General features: G+C 44.4%; 2 protein-coding genes across 9 annotated transcripts in view; both read left to right on the top strand.

Annotated features, from left to right (window-relative positions):
- Positions 1 to 3,004, top strand: part of LOC126534280 (uncharacterized) — a 91,071-nt gene extending 88,067 nt beyond the window's left edge. For all 6 annotated transcript variants that reach the window (XM_055072789.2, XM_055072790.2, XM_050181548.3 and 3 more), the window contains one exon: positions 2,035 to 3,004. In XM_055072789.2, the coding sequence (XP_054928764.1) occupies positions 2,035 to 2,073 (39 nt within the window). In that variant the 3' untranslated portion in view covers positions 2,074 to 3,004. The remainder of the gene's footprint in view (positions 1 to 2,034) is intronic.
- A 6,058-nt stretch (positions 3,005 to 9,062) lies between these two features.
- LOC129385740 (uncharacterized) overlaps positions 9,063 to 21,771 on the top strand; it is a 30,814-nt gene continuing 18,105 nt past the window's right edge. Inside the window, exons 1-4 of one of the 3 annotated variants that reach the window (XR_008613269.2) lie at positions 9,063 to 9,692; positions 15,950 to 16,285; positions 17,386 to 17,446; positions 19,679 to 19,911. Coding sequence is in view for 2 of the 3 variants with exons in the window: in XM_055072793.2 (XP_054928768.1) it covers positions 9,273 to 9,692; positions 15,950 to 16,285; positions 19,679 to 19,876 (954 nt within the window). In the remaining variant the exon portion in view is untranslated. The remainder of the gene's footprint in view (positions 9,693 to 15,949; positions 16,286 to 17,385; positions 17,447 to 19,678; positions 19,912 to 21,771) is intronic. The other 2 variants (XM_055072792.2, XM_055072793.2) reach the window with 2 other exon arrangements.

Raw genomic sequence — 21,771 nt, 5'->3', positions numbered from 1 at the left:
TTGCGTCATCGCTATCCACAAGCATAACAGCTTCAGTGCATTTAGTTCGAGAGCTCCAAGCTCGCATATTTTTCATGTACTTTCGCTTACAAATGTCCTTGAGGAATCGGCTATTTTCCGTTCAAAACACGACGTGCCCACATATCAAGAATGCTCCCTCGCGGGGCCAAACTGCTGCCCTGCTCAGACCACAGCTAGCTACATCCAAGTGCTGGAGTTTTTCATTGTCAAAATTTGAAGGCTGGTACATGTTCCACATCTGTGTGGGGTACTTGCTTGTAGTAAAATACTGTTGAATTTATGCCCACGATCCGAATGTGCTTCAAATCTTTTGAACGTCACGTAGATACCCTTCTTGTGCCAGCCTGATATAGCTAGCTCTTGGTTCAACAGTATTCTAAAGTTCACGTTTAAAGAAGAAAAGAAAAAGCAACCCACTTTTACCATTCCCACGTGAGTTAAGGTGTACTCAGAATGACTTATATATGTATTATATATATACCTGTATATAAAGCATATATACACCTGTATTATAAAGCATAATGCACATCACGAGCACACAACAGTCAATGCCCTTCCCCAAGTATATCATTTAAGCTTGGCCTTTTACATCATTAAAGTTTGGCTCCCGCTGCGCTTTAATGGCATGATCTTTTTCGTGGTACATTTTATTTGCATGAAAAGTGCATGCGTGTTACTAGATGGGAAGGATCTCCAATTTCCCGACCTTCCCGATTCTGAATCCCCAAGCTTAAGAGGAAGCTTTAGCTCGGGTGCTCCTATCTAAATACATGTAAAAGGAGAATTCGTTTTTATTGGCAACCACTGCACCAAATTTGACGAAGTTTGTTGCATTTAAAGAAAAAGCTTAAAATCTAGTGACTGTTCGTTTCGAATTTTCTATTTAGGTCGTCAATTTTTTATTGAAAATTGGCAAAAATCGCTAATTTTCAGAAAATGAAACTATCAAGTTTACAACTCCATAACTCTTCAAGGAAAAGTGATAGCGCAATTCTATGAATTGTATCTGATAGCAAATCTAAAGCGTACAAAATTGATATGTTACACATGAATCTCAAAATAATTTAATAACATGGAAATACAGCTTTTGAAGAACCCTTGTAAACAACGTAACAAGTTCACGTAAGATGTAAAATGGCATATCAAATTTGTCCGCTTTCAATGGTCTAATGGGTTCTGTTTACAAAACCGCAATATCTGCTCTTGATACAGAGCTATGAATTTGTAAACTTCAAGCTTCAATTTTTTTTTTAGCTTTCGAATTTTTGAAAATTCTTGTAACGATATTCAGGACCCAAATCGAAATTCCACTACCAACAGTCACTAGAATTTAAAATTCTTTCTCAATTGCAACAAATTTCATTAATATCGGTCTAGGGGTTATGTCAGAAAAACGTTTTTGCGTTTTACATGTATTTGAATAGGCCGCTTCGGAGTTGGGCCCGAGCTAAAGCTTCCTCTCAAGTCTGAAGCCCTAACAAAAAAGCCTGGTGGATGAGAAGTAAATGCACACGTACTGAGCGCTGTACCGGAGAGGTCTCTCCCGCGCTCGCTCTGCCCACCACACCAGTCGTGCCGCCATCGTGCCGCGGCCATCATGGTCAGCAGGGCAAAACGCCACTGCCGCAGACCAGTCTATGGCAAAGGCCGCCACCCCCAACAACCGTCGCGAGCAGAAAGGGAGAGGCGTAGGGACGACAGAACAGGTGAATGCCCACACAAAGGCCCTGGGGAGCAACTCTGTCCCCTCAAGTAAAAAGAAACTTCAAATATTTTTTCCTTCCGTCTTATTTTTTCTATATCCTGCATTGTGCAAAATGGCCAACTTCTGGAATGATTTCAGACTTTGACCCAGTGAATAAAAGTGAACCAGTTACAATTTTAGTACCCTCATCAACCATGATAAAGAGGAGAGCAGAAGCAGTATATTAAATATTTTACTTGTATGAAATAAGTTGTTTCCTTTTTTAGCCAAGGGCATCATTGACACTGGCCATTCCTCTTAATTTTCAGGACTTTGAAAAACACCTGATGGACCATGCATGCACGTGAAGCCGCCGCCGGGACTCTTGCCCACCGGCTGCCACCAGTTGACATTTCTTCTGTGGCCATCTTCAGTGCAATCGCGTCAAGATACATTTTTCTCGCTCTGCGTTTGAACTGCAGGGCCACGGACCTTTAGTCAGTCAAGCGTTGGAACATTATCGTCATAGTTTTTGTATGATTCTGCTGTTTATACATGCCTTGTACATAAATCACATCCTACTGCTTTGTACACCAAAGTCACCATGAAGCTTGTCATTGTGAGTGTACATGTGTTTGTTACACAAGCTCAAAACCATAGCAAGACCCAGCCAACTCACAGAAAAAGGCACAATCTTGCCAGTGCTCATTGTCTCATGTCATTGATTTTTCATCCTCATGTTTTTTTTTTTTTTGATAGTTTCTCTAGTTTATCAGTCATTGAACAAAAGCATGACTAAGGTGCCCCATGAGGTGAAGTGTATACAAAGACCTGGTGCTGTTGTACTACTTTGTGTATAGTTTATTATTGCTTTGGGTTCAGTCTTCTGACCCTTCTCTTATGCTTCCTACCTCTTTTTTTCTTCTTTATTGTGTTGTTTTTATGTTTGTTTTCTACTATAATTGTTTCATGCGAAGATTTGCAGAATGTATCCTCCCAATTCCTTTCCTTCTTACATGTGGTACTGGGAGCCATATTCTCGCTCGGCCACTTTCAGGGATCCTTCCCTCACTTTCACATGGTAGTTTAATCGGTGTCATGATGCCTCGCTGGAGGAGAGATAGGCATCCTGCCTGCTGATTTACTTAGCCAGTCGGCATCCTCTAAAAGGGATACTCCTGAAGGTAGCCGATTGAGAATGCTGCTCCCGTGTTGTACGCATTGCTCATTCTTCTTATCATGGCTTGTCAGAAGTTTGGAGGGGCCAGAATAAAGCATGCTGTTGAGTTGGAGGCTTCATATTGCTCTTTACCTGTGTAACCGTGTGTGTGTGTTGGTTGAGTATTAGTGCCAATAATGGCATATGATACTGCTGCTCTGTCCTCCTCGGACCGAACATAATATTAGCGATACAGTGTTATAAACAGTTCTCCTTGTCAATCGGTATGTTACGATTCTGAAAACCAGTAGATTGACAAGATGTCCCGGAGACATATGTACAGCAGCACCTCCATGTGTGTAGTCCATTTATCCTGTTTCTTCAGATAAAAAACATCTTTTGCTTGCCTTAACACATACATAAACACAGACTTGGTCATCACCTTGGCACTGCATTACCATCACTTTTTATATTCATTGCTGATCCATCTCATGGAATTTGAAATGTACAGTTAAACCTTGGCATAACAAAGTGGGTAAAATCGACTATTTACTTCATTAAACCGAAATTTCGTTGTATTGAAATTCGACCTTTTATGCAAATAAGTACAGTCGACGATCGATTTTTCGTACACGGAAAGGGGCCGCAGAATTTTACGAATTATCGAGCAATCGAAAAAAGTACATTTGAATGAGGGAATTCATTTTGATAAATTCGGGAGTCGGCGACGAATGATGTGGTTTCATGCCACGTACATTGACGAGATCTTCACATCGGCTGTACAAATTAAGCGAAGCCAGCCACGCTTCCGCGTGCGCTCCGCCCTCGCAGCTGATGACGTCGCCCGCACTGGGACGACGCTGTCGGGAAAAGCTCCGGCAGCGGGGAGCGAATGCTTCGTTGTCCTCTCGCCCCAAGGGTCGCCGAAACTCGAGACTACGCAACGTCCAATACGAAACGCGCGGAAAGATAACTTACACGGTGCCACGCCTTCTCGGCACGCCCACTCTTTGCACACGCGGCAGATTACCTCCAAAGAAGGGTGTGCGGCTGCGTATGCACTTAGCCGCACTTTTAAAGAGACCTTTTAATCGGGTGAGGAGGAAAGGGCGCGCGGCGAGCCTTTCTTGTAAAACGCTTTGTGGGGCTAGTTGGTGCATAGCTTTCAAAAAATGAAGCGCCAACGGTAACGGCACACGGCCTGTCCTGTCTTTTGTTCCTTCTTTGTGTGCCGTTACCGTTGGCGCTTCATTTTTTGAGCCTTTCTTCCTCTCGGGCTTGTGTGATCCGGCGTGGCGCTGCTTGAAAGTATTGCTGTCTCGTGCTGCGGAAAGAAAAATAATTCGGGTTTTACGTGCCGAAACCACTATCTGATTATGAGGCATGCCGTTGTGGGGGAGTCCAGAAATTTGGACCACCTGAACATCTAAGTACACGGGTGTTTTCGCCTCCATCGAAATGTGGCCGCCGTAGCCGGGATTCGATTCCGCGACCTCGGGCTTGGCAGCCTAACACCATACACGCTTAAGCAAAATTACACCCTTTTGCCACACAACGATAATCGTCATCTGTATTGTCCGCATTTCCTTTCTCTAACGCGGCGAGCCCGGTAATTTACAATAACGAACGGCATGCGTGTTATCAGCATGACACTACATTCCCGACAGGAAAGTAGCGGAAGCGGCGTTTTCAAGAAAGGAAACGCAAGCAAGGCAGATGATTGTTGTGTGGCAGAGATACACGCCAAATGGTGTACCTTTGCCTAAGAAAGCAGCCGCCAAGCAATCACAGCAGGTCGTGCTGCGGAACAATTTGGAGATGTTTTAGCTCGTACTTTGTGAAATTTACGCAATGCCCGTTCATACGAGGTCGTCGAGGAACCAGTGTGTAGCCTTTTAGTGCATTGGTAACTACAATATGTGGAAATATCTCTTGGGGGCGCAAACATGTGACGTGCATTATGATCAGCGGCGTGCGTATGTGTTGTGAACTATTTTGCGTGTATCGGTTTTAATTCAACGAAGAGAACCGGCGTCTGTTCCATCTGTGTCAGGAAATGGAAAATCCGCTCGATATCTCATCGCATGGCGTAGGAACTAAAACATAGCGCAAGCTCCTGTACGGCCAACATATTTGATAGCGCCCGGCGATATCAAATATTTGTTGTACACCGGCATCGTTCTCACGCATTTAAGTCTAGTAGACTTGAAATCGCCATGCTGTGTCTACGCTAGCCTCCTGTATGAGGCCGATATGGCGCTGCTCAACACAGCTATCACTGCGGTCACCCAGCCCCAAAGGGTGTAAACTTTTTTAGTGTAATCGTCATCTGCCTCGCTTGCGTTTCCTTTCTTGAAAATGCTGCGCTCGCTACTTTCCTGCGGAGAATGCTCAGTCATGCTGATGACGCGCACGGCATTCGTGACTTGGAAGAGCTTGGAAGTACCGGGCACGCAGTGTTACACTCTTATACAAAATTACACTTCGGGTCGTATCTGGCCACAGAACAATAATCATCAGTCTTGCCCGCATTTCCTTTCTTTAATGCTGCAAGCCCGGTACTTCCCAGTAACGAACGGCATGTGCGTTATCAGCATGACAAAACATTCCCGACAGGAAAGTAGCAAGCGCAGCGTTTGCAAGAGAGGAAACGCAAGCAAGACAGATGACGATTATAGTTGCCCGGCAAATATAGAACCCAAAGGGTGTAAACTTTTTTTAGAGTGTAAAGAAAGGAAATGCGGACAAGACAGATGACGAGTATCGCTGTGTGCTAAGATATGACCCAAAGGGCGTAATTTTGCTTGAGAGTGTATTCGCCGTTGATATATTGCAGACAATGTGTGTGCCTATATACACGCAAATCGATCTCGCACGTTAACGCAACTTCGAAATGTGCCAGTATTCCTTCACTCTAAAAACAGTTACATCCTTTGGGGTGTATATTTGCCACACAACAATAATCGTTATCTGTCTTGTCCGCATTTCGTTTCTTTAACGCGGCGAGCCCTCTACTTTTCAGTAACGGACGGCATGCGCATTATCAGCCTGACAGCATTCCCGACAGGAAAGTAACAAGCGCAGCGTTTTCAAGAAAGGAAATGCGGGCAAGGCAGATGACGATCGTTGTGTGCCAAATATACAGTCCAAAGGGTGTAAACTTTTCTTAGAGCGCACTCTAAAATCAGTTGCACCCTTTGGGGTGTATATTCGCCACGCAACAATAATCGTAGTCTGTCTTGTCCGCATTTCCTTTCTTTAACGCGGCAAGCCCGGTACTTTTCAGTAACGAATGGCATGCCCGTTATCAGCATGACATAGCGTTCCCGACAGGAAAGTAACGAGCGCAGCGTTTTCAAGAAAGGAAATGCGGGCAAGGCAGATGACGATTATCGTAGTGTGCCAAATATACACTCCAAAGGGTGTAAACATTATTTAGAGGGTGCACTCTAAAATCAGTTGCACCCTTTGGGGTGTATATTTGTCACACAACACTAGGAAAAGCTTACATCCTTTGGATGCCCCTTCTGGCACACAGCGATAATTGTCATCTGCCTTGATGCGTTTCCTTTCTTCAACGCTGAGAGCCCAGTACTTTCCAGTAACGAACGACATGCGCGTTATCAGCGTGATATCACTCTCAACAGGAAAGAAGCGGGCGCGGTGTTTCCAAGAAAGGGAACGCATCAAGGCAGATGACGTTTATTGTTGTGTGGCAGAAGGGGCACTCCAAAGGGTGTAAACTTTTCTTAGAGTGAACAATAATCGATCTGTCTTGTCTGCATTTCCTTTCTTTAAAGCGGCAAGCCCTGCACTTTCCAGTAACGAACGGCATGCGCATTATCAGCATGACAGCATTCCCGACAGGAAAGTAACGAGCGCTGCGTTTTCAAGAAAGGAAATGCGGGCAAGGCAGATGACGATTATCGTTGTGTGCCAAATATACACTCCAAAGGGTGTAAACATTATTTAGAGGGTGCACTCTAAAATCAGTTGCACCCTTTGGGGTGTATATTTGTCACACAACACTAAGAAAAGTTGACACCCTTTGGAGTCCCCCTTCTGGCACAACGATAATCGTCATCTGCCTTGATGCGTTTCCTTTCTTCAACGCTGAGAGCCCAGTACCTTCCAGTAACGAACGGCATGCGCGTTATCAGCATGATATCATTCCCAACAGGAAAGTAGCGGGCGCGGCGTTTCCAAGAAAGGAAACGCGTCAAGGCAGATGACGATTATATTTGTGTGGCAGAAGGGGCACTCCAAAGGGTGTAAACTTTTCTTAGAGTGAACAATAATCGTCATCTGTCTTGTCTGCATTTCCTTTCTTTAAAGCGGCGAGCCCTGTACTTTCCAGTAACGAAGGGCATGCGCGTTATTAGCATGGTAGCATTCCCCACATGAAAGTAGCGGGCGCGACGTTTTCAAGAAAGGAAATGCGGGCAAGGCAGATGACGATTATTGTTGTGTGCCAAATATACACTCCAAAGGGTGTAAACTTTCTTAGAGTGTGCACCCTCAAACCAGTTGCACCCTTTGGGGTTTATGTTTGCCACACAATAATAGTCGTCATCTGTCTTTTCCGCATTTCCTTTCTTTAACGCGGCGAGCCTGGTACTTTCCAGTAACGAATGGCATGCGCGTTATCAGCATGGCATAGCATTCCCGAGAGGAAAGTAACGAGCGCAGCGTTTTCAAGAAAGGAAATGCGGGCAAGGCAGATGACGATTATTGTTGTGTGCCAAATATACACTCCAAAGGGTGTAAACATTTCTTAGAGTGTGCACTCTAAAAGCAGTTGCACCCTTTGGGGTGTATATTTGTCACACAACACTAGGAAAAGTTTACACCCTTTGGAGTGCCCCTTCTGGCACACAACGATAATCGTCATCTGCCTTGATGCGTTTCCTTTCTTTAATCGTCATCTGTCTCATCTGCATTTCCTTTCTTTAACGCGGCGAGCCCTGTACGTTCCAGTAACGAACGGCATTCACATTATCAGCATGACACAGCATTCCCGACAGGAAAGTTACGAGCGCAGCGTTTTCAAGAAAGGAAATGCGGGCAAGGCAGATGGCGATTATTGTTGTGTGCCAAATATACACCCCAAAGAGTGTTAATTTTCTTAGAGTGTGCACCCTCAAAACAGTTGCAGCATTTGGGGTGTATATTTGCCACACTCTAAAGACAGTTGCACCCTTTGGAGTGTATATTTGTTCCACAACAATAATCGTCATCTGTTTTGCCCGCGTTTGCTTTCTTTAACGCTGCGAGCCCGGTACTTCCCAGTCACGAACGGCATGCACGTTATCAGTGTGACGCAGCATTCTCGACAGGAAAGTAGCGAGCGCCGAGTTTTCAAGAAAGAAACGCAAGCAAGACAGATGACGATTATCGTTGTAGGACAAATATACACCCCAAAGGGTACAAACTGTTTTTCGAGTGCACACAATAATAATCGTCATCTGTCTTGCCCGCGTTTCCTTTCTTTAACGCAGCGAGCCCGGTACTTTCCCGTAACGAACGGCATGCGCGTTATCAGCATGATATCATTCCCGACAGGAAAGTAGCGGGCGCGGCTTTTCCAAGAAAGGAACCGCATCAAGGCAGATGACGATTGTTGTTGTGTGGCAGAAGGGGCACTCCAAAGGGTGTAAACTTTTCTTAGAGTGAACAATAATCGTCATCTGTCTCGTCTGCATTTCCTTTCTTCAACGCGGCGAGCCCTGTACTTTCCAGTAACGAACGGCATGTGCGTTATCAGCATGGCATAGCATTCCCGACAGGAAAGTATAGCGGGCGCGGAGTTTTCAAGGAAACGCATCAAGGCAGTTGACGATTATCGTTGTGTGGCAGAATTAAGGGGCACTCTGTAGGGTGTAAACTCTTTTCTTATACACTCTTAGGCAAAGTTACACCCTTTGGCTTGCCCCTTCTGCCACACAACGATAATCGTTATCTGCCTTGATGCGCTTCCTTTCTTTAACGCTGCGAGCCCGGTACTTTCCAGTAACGAACGGCACGCGCGTTATCAGCATAGAACAGTTTACACCCTTTGGAGTGCCCCTTCTGATAACGCGCGTGCCGTTCGTTACTGGAAAGTTCCGGGCTCGCAGCGTTAAAGAAAGGAAACGCATCAAGGCAGATAACGATTATTGTTGTGTGGCAGAAGGGGCAAGCCAAAGGGTGTAACTTTGCCTAAGAGTGTAGTGTAGAGGGCTTGTGGCAAAAGGGTGTAATTTCGCTTAAGAGTGTATTAGCGGTTTTTCTAGCTTATGGTTGGCAACCATGAACACTTGCTCTTCGGGTTATTTATACTACGCCGGTACAGTGCGTGTAGTTATTTTATGGTAGTGCAGTGTAACGTTGGTGCTATCTGGCAATGTCTCCATAGCTGTGTCAACTGCGATGGACTGTGAAGCGGCAGCTGTGAAACGTGGTCGCCCACGGAAGTACGCCTCAGAAGATGAAGCAAGGCAACACAAGAATGCGGCACTGCGAGCAAAGAGGCAGGCGCTCGCTGCTGCTAAAACCACCACCAGCATGTCTCCAAAGGAACGCCGTGCCAGTTTACAACGTGCACGACGACATGCGGATGAAGGACTAAGACAACGCGAGGCCAAAGCTAAACGTCGAAAGCGCCAACAGGATAAAGCACTTCGACAGCAAGAGGCTGAAGCTAAACGACGGAAACGGAAAGAGCAGGCCGAAGCTCGCGTCAAAGTGGCTCATCAAGCCGCAGCGAATTGTTTCAGCAAGGCGTCTGTGCAGAATCCGTGCGGCAGTTCACTTCACCAAACTGACTATGATGCTTTCGCATTCCCACACGTAAGCAGTCATACCGACTTTTATGATCGAGTGAGCTTGTGGCGGGAAGTGTGAAATGGACGTGAGTGCTCACGAGCCGATCAGAGTGAGAACGGTCAGCGTTTTTATTCTTTGCATACTGACAGCAGTGCCAGATCACATAACCTAGCGAGCGAAGGAATCGTACCTTTTCGGCGATGTTGCGCGTTCACAATTCCCTCTAACCAGCGTTTATGTCAAGGCAAGCGTTTGCGCCCTCTTCACATGTGTAAAATACAACTGTGCATGCTGTAAGGTATGCGTTTGAACTTTGCCGTGGATCGAACAACGCTTCGCCTATGTTCAAGCAAGCTGTGAAATGGGCCTTTGCGGTGCCATTGCAAGAGGTCCGGGGCCAAGTGACTTTTCTGTTTAAAACAAGACGTCTCATTTCCGTCGTAGCCTAAGTGGCAGGCGTCGGCAGAACTTGTAGGAAGTTGAAACAGCTGAAGCACGATCTGGCCAGTGCATGGTGCCTAGTAGAAACCACTGGGAAAAAAGTGGTGAAGCACAATATGTTGGAATAGGACATACTGTTACTCAGTTTTGCTGTTCCTTGTTGTTGCGATAGCGATAATACGGATGCTCAAGGCACATTTTAGCCACCGTCGCTGCCACCATGTTGTCACAGTCAGGGGTTTCGGATGCCTTCAAGACACCACAGATATGCAGTGTGTTTGGCTGCAATAATGAAGACAGTGACGCACTGTCACATTATGCCAAATTGGCTCTGTAACAGATCAAGGACAGTGTTTCATCTTCCACTTCTGGCATGCACATTGTTAGCACAAACACAAGTATGCCAGCTGCGCAGCTGTGTGTCTGCAGTGGTGTGAGCAGAACGGACAGTAAAGTTCAAGCTATAAATGCTAGTCTCAACCCTTGCACTATCAAAGTGTGACTCCTGCAACCTTATCAGCCAGCGTTGTGAGATGCCTGATAGCTGCCAGGGCACAGTTTTTGTAGCACTACAGGAGTTTTCTTGTGTGCTGTGTCACACCAACATGTAGTGCTCACTTACAGTTAGAACACAGTGCAAGCATTTCAAGTGCAACGCTGCACCTTGCTGTCATTGTCAAAGCTTTAGCTAACCTGTGATACTGCCCAATCTTTCGTTTAAAGTTTTCAACTATAATTCAAGTTGGCACCTGTGTCAGCTTTGGTTTAAATGTTTTACAAAATGTTTCCAGTCGTGACTGCATACAACTTAAACTGGTTGCAACTTCATATATTGTCATATATATTGTCAGTATATTGTCATATACTGTCATATATTGGTCCTGCCTTTGGTCGGTCTATGAGAAATTGCTCACCCAATGTGCCGATACTGTTTCGTCCACATAGTGCACAGACTCCAGTTGCAAACTGCGTAGAGCTGGCTTGCAACTGGAGCCAGCATGTTTAATTGCAGAAACTTCAACACATTTACAGTCATTCCAAACTAGCGCAGCACCGTAACACAATATACCACACCCCCGGAGGCAAAGAAACTTGCCCAACATCAATACCAGCCAGAAAGGTGGTCAGTGTAGGTGATGGCACCAGCTGACCAATCATGGAAAGTTACTCCAGCAAACTTTTCTTGCTGTGCCATATTGAAAAAGCCAGGATGGCAAGGTGTAACATAAACATTAGAAAAATGATCTGTGCCAATTATTTAGCAGTTGGTGTTGGTGATTACAGCCTGTGAAACAGTTTAATATGCCATCCTAGTGACACTTCAAGCTAAATTAAACTCAGTGTTTTAAAAATGACTTCATTTACCAAACTAAGGCTATTTGTGCGTGCAAATTGTGGCCATGCAGCTTCATAGCATTAAGATCAGATCATATTGGCAGGGCTGTCTAGGTTCTACTCTACACATGAAATTGGGTCAATCAAAGAATTGCATTTGTTTTTTGCTCTTTGATCGCCCGTAACTCCTTTCATACAAGGTGCATTGAAAATGTATTTTCGAGAGGTGTGCGGATATTAAAAATTCTGAGTACGAGTCAATAGTATTGCTATTCAGTTTATATTCGATTTCGTAATTGACTATTTCAAATGGAAGGACGAGGTCACGGGATCGAATCTCGGCTATGACGGCCACATTCCGATGGGGGTGAAATGCAAAAACAACCGTGACTTAGATTTATTTAGGTCCATGTTAAAGAACCCCAGGTGCTCCAAATTTCCGGAGTCCCCCACTACGGCGTGCCTCATAATCAGATCGTAGTTTTGGCACGGAAAACCCCATAATTTAATTAACAATTTTTAACTATTTGAAACGGTCGAATATGATATGATGGATGTGAGGATTGTTGTGACTTATTAATGTTGCAGGAGAGCTATGGCTGTTACACAAAGGCACCAGTGCCTGAGCAAATGCATGAGGCAGATAACTTCTGGTCAATAATTTCCAGTCATTGAAGAAGAATGACTTGCTTTTAGCAGCCTATGTATGAATTGGTTGTCTCAATGTAAGTAAAGCAATTTATTACTTAAAGGGCATGACACCAAATTTTCGAGCATAAAGTATCTATTGCATGTTAAATTGTGCACATCTTATAGCAAGCTGTCAAAGTTGAGTGCATTGACTGCAGTAGAAAATTTGTACTTTAATTTTTTAATGTCGCAGTTCAGCCGTAAAGCAGTCTGATGGCACTGAGTGGCGACGAAATGAATGGGCACCCCCTGAAACCCTTTCTCGGGTAACAGAAGCTGGTCTCAAAGGCCATGCTTTTATGTACTGCAAACACCAGAAGTGATTACAAGAGCTGGAAATAAGTCATGGCCACCATGTGTCATTTCGTTTTTGCATGTGCGTACCAGTGCATTTTTGTGGTTTGCTACGGCTTTTTATCTCCCAAGTGAAGGAATTGCAGGCACAGTTCAGCGCCAACGCCATTGCTACTCCATTGTGTTTTATGGCGCTCGGAGAAAGACGTCTGATGTGCTTTCGGACTGTTTAATAGCAGTTGACACTAAGGTGGCCCTTCAGTCCTTGTCGTCACAAAGCCTTGACAAAATTGCGGTTGCTGTTGGTGTGAGGGGCTGAGAGGCAGTGATATGAGTTTGAAATTTCGGGTTAAAATGTGTGCTGAGAGTCAGTTTTCTTGTGTGTATAACCATATTAGGCCCTCTACTATCAGTTAGAAAGGTAAACTGAGAACAGCCAGACAACCGTGTCAGGGGCCCTTTAACTACTAGTCTCAGCCTGTTTGAATCCCTTTAGAATAATGCGCAGTACTGTGGTATGGTACTTCTCGTGGTTAACAAACACAGCACTTTTCATGTGCATGTGGAGACATGCAGTTCCTGTGTTTCATTATTGTTCATCATGGTGCACCAGACAACTTTTGATGAGTTCTCATTTGCAAGCTCCTCGGCTCACAGGATGTCCAGCTTGGAACGGCACTACATGCATGTGTGAAATAATTTAAATAAGTCTTCTTTTTTTTTCCCACTAAACGAACTCCACACAAACTTTATGTTTCACTTTGTTTAACAATGAGGAAATATTCTATACAATATTTCAAGGTCATTTTACTTGAATGTTTGTATTTAATTTGATTAAAAAATTTTGCCATGCGAAACACCCCAATTGTTTTAAAAGGTTTGTGAGATACCTTTTAATACTGGACTCATTACATACCTTTCACCTGCCTCAGTAGCCCATTCGCTAAGGCACTGCGGTGATGAGCTCAAGGTTGTGAGTTCAATCCCGGCTACTGCGGTCACATTTCGATAGAGGCGAAATGCAAAACGACCATGTACTTAGATTGAGTTGTACTTAGACGTTAAAGAACCCCAGGTGGTCAGAATTAATCGTGTCCCCCCCACTATGGCGTGCCTCATAATCAGGTAGCGGTTCTGCCATGTGCCCCAGAAATGAGTTTAATTTTAATTTTAGCAGACATTTGATTAAAGGTGTTGTAAAGTTTCTCCTGCGGCTGTCCATCTGGCTGCACATAGTTATGTGGCCATCCAAGTCCATTCTTCTACTCTTCTACCAGTTTAAAGTAGGTGACATTTGGCACGTTCACCTAAAAACCTTTTTTTCTCCAGCCTGGCTCCCGGCAAAAGTTTCTTTCTTGGGTTGACCGAATTTTTATAACTCTTAAAAGGAAACTCCAGCATTTTCTTGACCATGTTAGGATATTGTCATTTTCAAATGGCATTGGTAGTTCTGTCACCGGTAGGGTGTTTCGCTTTGCGTAGAAACTCGTCAGTAATTTTAAATAACCAATAGACGAGGTACCAAAGCTGAAACGGGTAGCTGCTTCGTGTGATGTCTACGATAAGTCGTTGATGTCAGGTCCTATGCTACTGTAATGTAAGCAAGCACAATGCATGCTAAATGTGCAGTACACGTGGTGCTAATGCCAAGAAAGCGAAACTGTCGATGTTTTCTGACAACACGAGGAGCTTTTCCAGCTCTTTCGAACTAGACAGCAGCAATTTCAGCAATGTCTTTAGTGACAATATAAATGCTGAAGGATCGCCATTTGATTTTGACCTGCCGCTGGCACATGAGACGGCTGACGTGCCCCAAGCTCAATGCATTGTGCTGCAGCAGGACGAAGGGAAGCACCAGTTATCATGTCTGCAAAAATTGTGATTTTTCGGTGGCAATCTCGTAGAAAGAGGAGGCAGCTTCATTGTTTCTGGGTGAGGTGGTGCCGCAGCCTGTGACGTCACAAACGCAAGGTGGCCAGTAAAGAGTAATACTTCCATGGGCACAAGTTGGGAACGTGCAACCAATTTTTAAGTCATTTTCAGCAAAGCTAAATTCGTAGTAATGTTTTTTGGCACAGATAATCGAAGTGCAAAAGAGAACACATGTTCAACATTTTAATAAGGTCAGTGAACACTGAAATATCGCCAGAGTCGTCATTTCATGCCTTTAGATTGATTGTATGGTTGTGTAAGAAAACATTGTATAGCTAGTACAGTTGAATGCTAAGGAAAGATCTTGCAAAAAAGAAAGGAGTTACTTTAGCTACTCAGCTGATGGCTTTATCATGCGATTGTGTTGTTACTAAAAGAGTGGGTCTTGTCAGGGAATACTGTGTTTTCCATAGTTTTCGTGCGTGGTGTACAAAAACCACTGGCACTTCGAATGAACATTAAGTGGGCGAGCTTCCTGGCAAGTGGATTCTCACGTGTTGAGGTACTGTAACTAACATAATGAAAACAAAAGATGTAGAAAATTACAGTGAAAAAAAATCTTGGTGCATGACCCGTGGCACTCAACACCGCATGCCCACTGGTCCTTTTGATGGCACTTGCGCTCTTGTCGGTCTGAAGGCTGATTGACAGGGAAATAGTGTTAGCTTTTTGCACTTGAAAAGCAGGATGCAGAATATTGCACCCCTGTTTACCCACAAGGAGTGCATATTTTAAAGAAAAGTTGTCATGCGAGTGTCTCTTCTTTCTTTGTCAAGGTTTTGTAAACCTCGCAACTTGTGTACAGGATGGATAATGAACTGTCATCTTTGTCATCTGGCTTGTTCTGATCTGGCTTGTTCTGCGCTAGAATTCCAAGTGTGAGAAATTACCAACTAGCTGGCTTCAACATTTTACTGTTTCTCAATAGCGAAATGTCTTATTAACTAAGTGCAGCATATCCTGTGGGTTACTCCTTCATCCTTTGTCTTTATTGAGTTAGAATCTCTCATCTCTCTTTGGGTTAGCTTCTTCAGCTTCTCGTGATAGGTGAGGTAATAGCGCAAAGTTTCGTAAGATGCACTGCCTTCTCAGCACTTGTATGGTGACGGATGACAGTTTCTATGGACGATGCTTCATTTGCAAGTTCGGTTGTACTTGCTTTCGGTGCATCTTCATAGCAAAGCGTTGCCCACGCTGCTTAATGCTAGTGACTACTATGATTGCATCGATGACCAACCACCAACGCTGAACTCGGGCTCTCATCAGCTTGGATAAGCATGAAAATATGACCGCACGCATAGCTAAATCTACACGTTCGGTCAGTACTATCCGCTTTCGTGGTCAGTCATTAATACGACTGTCGCAGGCACTAGAATTGAGCAGGCTGGCCGATGCTTTGCAGCAAAAGTACATCAAGTGCTGCAAACATGACCGAGCCATGAATAGAGAATGGTGCTTTGGGACTGCCACCCGTCAAACCAAAAGCACTGAGGAGAAAATGCATATTAGCTCTCACCTATGTCTGTTCCTCTGGGAAAGTCACTAACTGCGATGCATTTCCTTTCGTCTTGTTTTTTTTTTTCTTGCAGGATCTCTCGGAGCAGGTGGCAGAAGTGCCTCCTCTGTCAAACCCTGTGGCAGTCGCCTCACCTACAGCAATCACCGTGAAACCAGAGCCGCCCTCAACGCCGCCACTACAATTTCCATTGGACAGCACACCACCACAGTCGCCATTGAAAACCACATCACTACCATTGGCTTCGAACAGCAAGCCACCACCGCAGTCTACACTGAAAACCCTAGTTGACAACTTGGCTCTTCGGTGCCACTGGGAGGATGCCATCCGCGAGGAGCTCAGATGCGTTGAGCAGGGAATGGCATCTGCTCGTGCTGCTCTGGAGGAACTCCAGAGTAAAAAGCAAGAGGTGAGCAGTGGGAGGGGCTACCGGCTTAATTTCAAACACAAACAAGTTCAAAGTGACACGAACGCATCGCTGCTCTTTCAGGTTTGCCTGAACTTGTAACAGTGCCTTAAAGGCACACTAAAGGCAAATACTAAGTCGACGTGAACTATTTAAATACCATTCTAGAAACCTCGCAATGCTTGTTTCGTGCCAAGAAAACACTTAGTGTACGAGAAAATTGCATCTGAAGGGTCCGAATGCCTTTTTTGTAAATCACACCTCCCGCCACCCAACTGGGAGAGGGATGGCATCACATACGCAATCACCGCCCTTTGCTGCCATCAGTGAGTAAAACGGCACCTGACAGATGACGGTATTGAGCCAAGACAGAGCGGTGGATTCGCCAATGCAGCTGCTTTTTGGTCAAGTGGCTTAGACCGTTCGGGCATCCCGCGACTCCACATGGAAGTTGAATTCTCTGCTACTTGCAGTTTGTGCGAGTTTCGCAAGCCAGCAAAGCTAGCGCAGCACTACACGATAACGAAACGACTGAAACGCCAAAGCATGGGCAGCGCCGAGTCGAGTAAAAACGAAACTTTTAGACCGCTTGCGTCACTGTCGAGGGTAATTTCAATGAGCTCCTTTTTCAAAAAAACTAAATAGAACTGGACAAGTAGCATTTTATTTCATCTTATAACACAATACAATGATGTTTTTCGCAACGAGTGGCTGAGTATTAGTGACAGAATTTAACTGAGAAGTGCTTTCGTCATCAGGCAAGTACTTGAATGTCCCAGGGGAGTCTCTAATCACGTCCTGCATTTGCATCAATTTCTCAATTATTAAGACTCTGTTCACTATAATATTGACGCCTTAGGGATTCTTGAGCACTAATCTGTCACTTTAGCTTGATTTAATATTTGCCTTTAGTGTCCCTTTAAAGGAAGATTCAAGAGAAACACTCACTACAACTATAGTACCTTGAATGCATGTTTTGCTAGAAAATGAACTGAATTGTTTTACTGAATTTACTGTACTGAAAATTTGATGAACTTTGGCACAGAGTACTGCTTCCTGTTAAGTTTGCTAAGGTTTATGCTTTCCCTTCACTTTTTCGATAGCTACTTGCAACAGAAGCACAAGTCAGGAACAGAAGGCTGGGCATATTGCAGCGCCTACAAGGTACGAAGCAACACACACCAGATAATTTTCACATATCCTTCTTAAAGGGCCCCTGAAATGGTTCGGACAAATTTTGTAAACGCGTCACGTACAGCTTAAGTAGAACATTCGCACCACAATTTAAGTGAAGCGTTACGTATTAATGGAGCTACGAGCGATTACAAGTTACCCTCCTCCCTGGCCATGCTTTTCCTCCTCAACTCGTTCGCCGAGCGATCGGGGCTAAGCTCCGCCTTCACTGGCTCTGCGTCATGATGCGACGTCACATCGTCCACTTCCGGTTGTTTTGGAGCCCGCCCTCGACCGCGAGAAACCTCTCCGTTAGCCGCGTGGCCGTCGACCCCAAGCGAAAGCTATTGAAGCAGCGTGCATTGCAAGCATTCTGTCGTAGCGCCGAATGTGTCTGTTATTCCGGTAATCACACATTACCTGAATATTTCGACGAAACGGTGAAGGCATAAACACAAGCTGGTGAAGTAACTTTAGCGTAGACGTACGTGAGCTGCCTGATACGGGTGCCTGCCTCCACGGTCCAGACACCCGTTGGCGCAGAGCTTAACCGGCCAAAGAAAGAGCTAATATTTACAAAGACAGCGTGTTAACGATTACACTCCTGCGAAAAATTTACACCAGCAGCAAAGAAGAATATATTTTGTTACTGCTACTGTGTGTGGTTGAGCTATATGCCACCAGGTGGCTGCACCGTGCAGACCATTCACATTTGCGCTTCTGTTCATGGCCAGGCCCTGTCCCCTTGCGCTTGCGTTTACCCTAATACCGGACTCGCGAAACGCTATTGCGTTAGTAATCTTCCGGTGTAAAGTGACGGCCGCAATCGCACAAATCCTGGCGCCGATCGGATAGTGGCAGTCCGATGCGCTGCAGCCAGTCAGCTCGTGTACTGGCTTGCAGAGGGACACGATGTCGCAGCTTGACATATTGCCACTCGCTACGTCTGCAGTCCACAACGCAACAAAGTCGAATCATAGTGCTCGTGAAAAGACAGACCGACACTGACTGCGGAGCTCTCGTCAAAGACGGAGCACGTTGTAACACAAGCAGACGACACTTGCTGTGTGCCGGAAGTGCTTAAGTGTACTGAAAGATTGTTCTGGTGCATTCTCTCTATGTTACTTTCTTTTTATAAATACAAATTAACTAACATTCCAACTATTACGAACATCATTTGTTTACCATAAAGTTTGAAACATTATCGATCACGCGCCCTGGTCAGCCAATCGGATAGCTCGCCCCACTGACGTCATATGGGTGATTTCAGTCATATGGGTAGGGGTGGCTTAAAATTACGCCAAGCAGTGTGCTGAGATCGGCAGCGATGTGCATTTTTAAAACCTTATAATAAATTACACGCTTTACGCAGAGCACTTAGATGTGTCAATTAATGATCAGAATGACCTACTCTAACGACTCAGTACGTTTGTAGAAAATCGTCAAAATCGTTTCAGGGTCCCTTTAACTCCATTTATTATATGTTTTTCTAGTTGTCACACGCCGCTGGTCTCAAGTTATAGTTTGAATTTGGTTGCCCTTTTGGGTTCTAAGAAACTCTCTGCATTGTTGCTCCTCATCATGGAGGTTAAACATGCCTTTGTTCTTGTTTAGTTCGATTTCAATCACGAAAGTTTGAAAATAATAGTTAATGGAATTTTGAACCAGCTCTTGTTCACATGGTTATCAGAAAGCAGTGATCACAACGGAATCAGATATTTTTGTCAGGTGAAATAAGGTAGGTTTGTTTTGTAAATTGCAAAAGATAGCGAAGACTTATTGAAGCTGCAGGAAATATATAATGAAATACTTGGTGCTTCAGAATATATTTGCGTACACAACATAGGCAATGTCTTCACACACTGTCACATCGTCCAGTGTGACTGGGATAACCTTGTACATGTATTTTTTATTGTACGAAGGTCGCTCTATGCATCACAGCAAGGGTCTGTCGTAACAATTATGTTCAGGACGGCTTTCTGTCTTCATGTCACTTTAAAATACTGGTGTACTACTGTAGTCGACAAATGAAACCTGGAAAGAAAAGAAGCCATTAGTTAAGATGGTCTTGGTAGAGGCAAGGAACATAACCAGTGTGTTTGATAAGAACTATGATGTGCAATACACGCAATGTGTGTATGTGCAATCTTTGAAGGGGAATGCTAATGGCACTCTTATGTTAAGGCGATTAGTGAAAACGTTTTTTTTTTATTTCCCACTAAGCTTCAACAAAGACACTCCCTCCCCAGAAAAGGAATCGGCCTCCCTGGTGTAGTATTCGGCCTCTACCTCCCTAATGACTCCTTTGATGAACCAATGGTCTTCAGTCCCCACCCCAGCAGCTGCGGAGCACCTGACCAAGGCGACAGTCAGACGGAAACTGAACCTCACAACGTTCAACATACGAACCCTCTCAAGTGAAGCTTGCTGAGCAGGACTCATTGAGGAATTATCAGGTATTGCATGGAATATTATTGCCTTTAGTGAGGTTAGAACTGGTGAGGCTTATACAGTGCTGACTAATGGCCACATTCTCTGCTACAGAGGACTTCCAGATAAGAGACAATATGGGGTAGGGTTTCTAATCTATAAGGACATAGTGGGCAACATTCATGAATTCTACAGCATTAATGAGAAGGTAGCAGTAGTAATAATAAAACTGAATAGGAGGTATGGAATAAAGGTAGTACAAGCCTATGCTCCAACCTCCAGTCACGATGATGATGAAACAGAACAGTTTTATAAAGATGCTGAATTAATGATGAGAAAAGTGCAAACTCAGTGTACTGTAGTGATGGGTGACTTTAATGCAAAAGCGGGGAAAAAGCAGGCTGGTGAACAAGCAATTGGTAACTGCAGTGTCGATTCTAGGAACGCTGCAGGAGAGGTGTTGGTGGAATTCGTGGAAAGGAATAAGCTCCGAATAATGAATACCTTCTTCAGGGAGCGTAGCAACAGGAAGTGAGCCTGGAAAAGCCTTAATGGAGAAACAAGACATGAAATAGACTTCATACTATCTCTCGATCCCAGTATAGTGCAGGATGCGGAAGTGTTAGGTAGAGTAAAGTGCAGTGATCATAGGATAGTGAGCAGAGTGTCTACCAACTGAGAAAACCGAGAATTCTAGGGGAATTTGAATAGCCTGGGAATACTCAGGGAAAACTCGGAGAATTTGTGCTTCAATTATCGAAAGCTAGCTGTAATTTTATTTAAAGTGAACGAAAGTTGCGCTAATGCTGGCTCCAGTAACAGAGGAATCGCAACAAATCGTATTTGACACCATGTCGTCGGCTCTAGGAGTTTCCAGAGTACAGTCAAAGACCGATTTTCCAGATGCCCGATTTTTCTGACAGGCCCGATAATTTGCATGGCTTCCCGGCACCACCACGTACCCCATGGAGTCAATGTATAAGAACGTCTGAAATTTGGGATGCAAGAACACTTCACCGACTGATATTTCGAACTTTTTGCCATGACTGGTCCGAAAAATCGAACTTTGACTGTACAACTGACCAAGAGGATGCTTCAAATGGTCCGTGGAGTGAACGTGTGGTGGAAGGAGGACGAGAACAGAAAAGATCCATGTATTGAGGAATGAATGGGAAAGGAAGCGTGCCGCTGCCTCTCTGAAGAAGCTTGAACTCAAAAAACAAAGCGCCGTGATGCAGGTGTCCCTCATCCTAACCAAAATAAACTTTAAAGCTGTGCAACCCAACACTGAGTTGTTGTGTATGGGCCGAGAGTATGTCAGGACAGTTGAGGTTGACTTTCCAGCTGCTGAGAGAGAATCTTAGTTGTGACAAAGCTCAGGCCTCATACCAATGAGCTTGCTGTCAGTTGATAGAAATAGCTCATATTCGAAAATATTTGCTTCTGTATGCATTTCCTTTTCATTATTATTTGAAAATGTTCGACTCGATTTGGAATGAGGTTTGCCATTTTTTTTTCAAATATATTTTATTCGTTGTGCATTTTACTAACACCTTGCTTCTGTTGTTGAATAAAATAAACATTACACATTACTATTCAAACTGGATTAAGTCATTTTGTGTTTCAACATGCTTACTAGAGAGTGACAGCATTGAGCAGCATGGTGTCAGCCCATCTTGACATATGACAAAGTTCTGTCTCATTCAGATAATTTTGCAAAGGCACTCAAGGAAAGCCTGGAAAACTCGGGGAATTCGGAAATGTCAACTTGGTAGACACCCTGAGTGAGGTCTTGAATTTGCCTCAATATGAAGAGAGAAAGAGTAAAATTAGTCCATAAGAAACTGGCCAACCTAGACACAGTAAGGGTAAAAGCAGACCAATAC

This window comes from Dermacentor andersoni, chromosome 7 (assembly GCF_023375885.2).
Source record: "Dermacentor andersoni chromosome 7, qqDerAnde1_hic_scaffold, whole genome shotgun sequence".
Classification (NCBI taxonomy): Eukaryota; Metazoa; Arthropoda; class Arachnida; order Ixodida; family Ixodidae; genus Dermacentor; species Dermacentor andersoni.
This window is presented reverse-complemented; position numbering and strand designations above follow the sequence as displayed.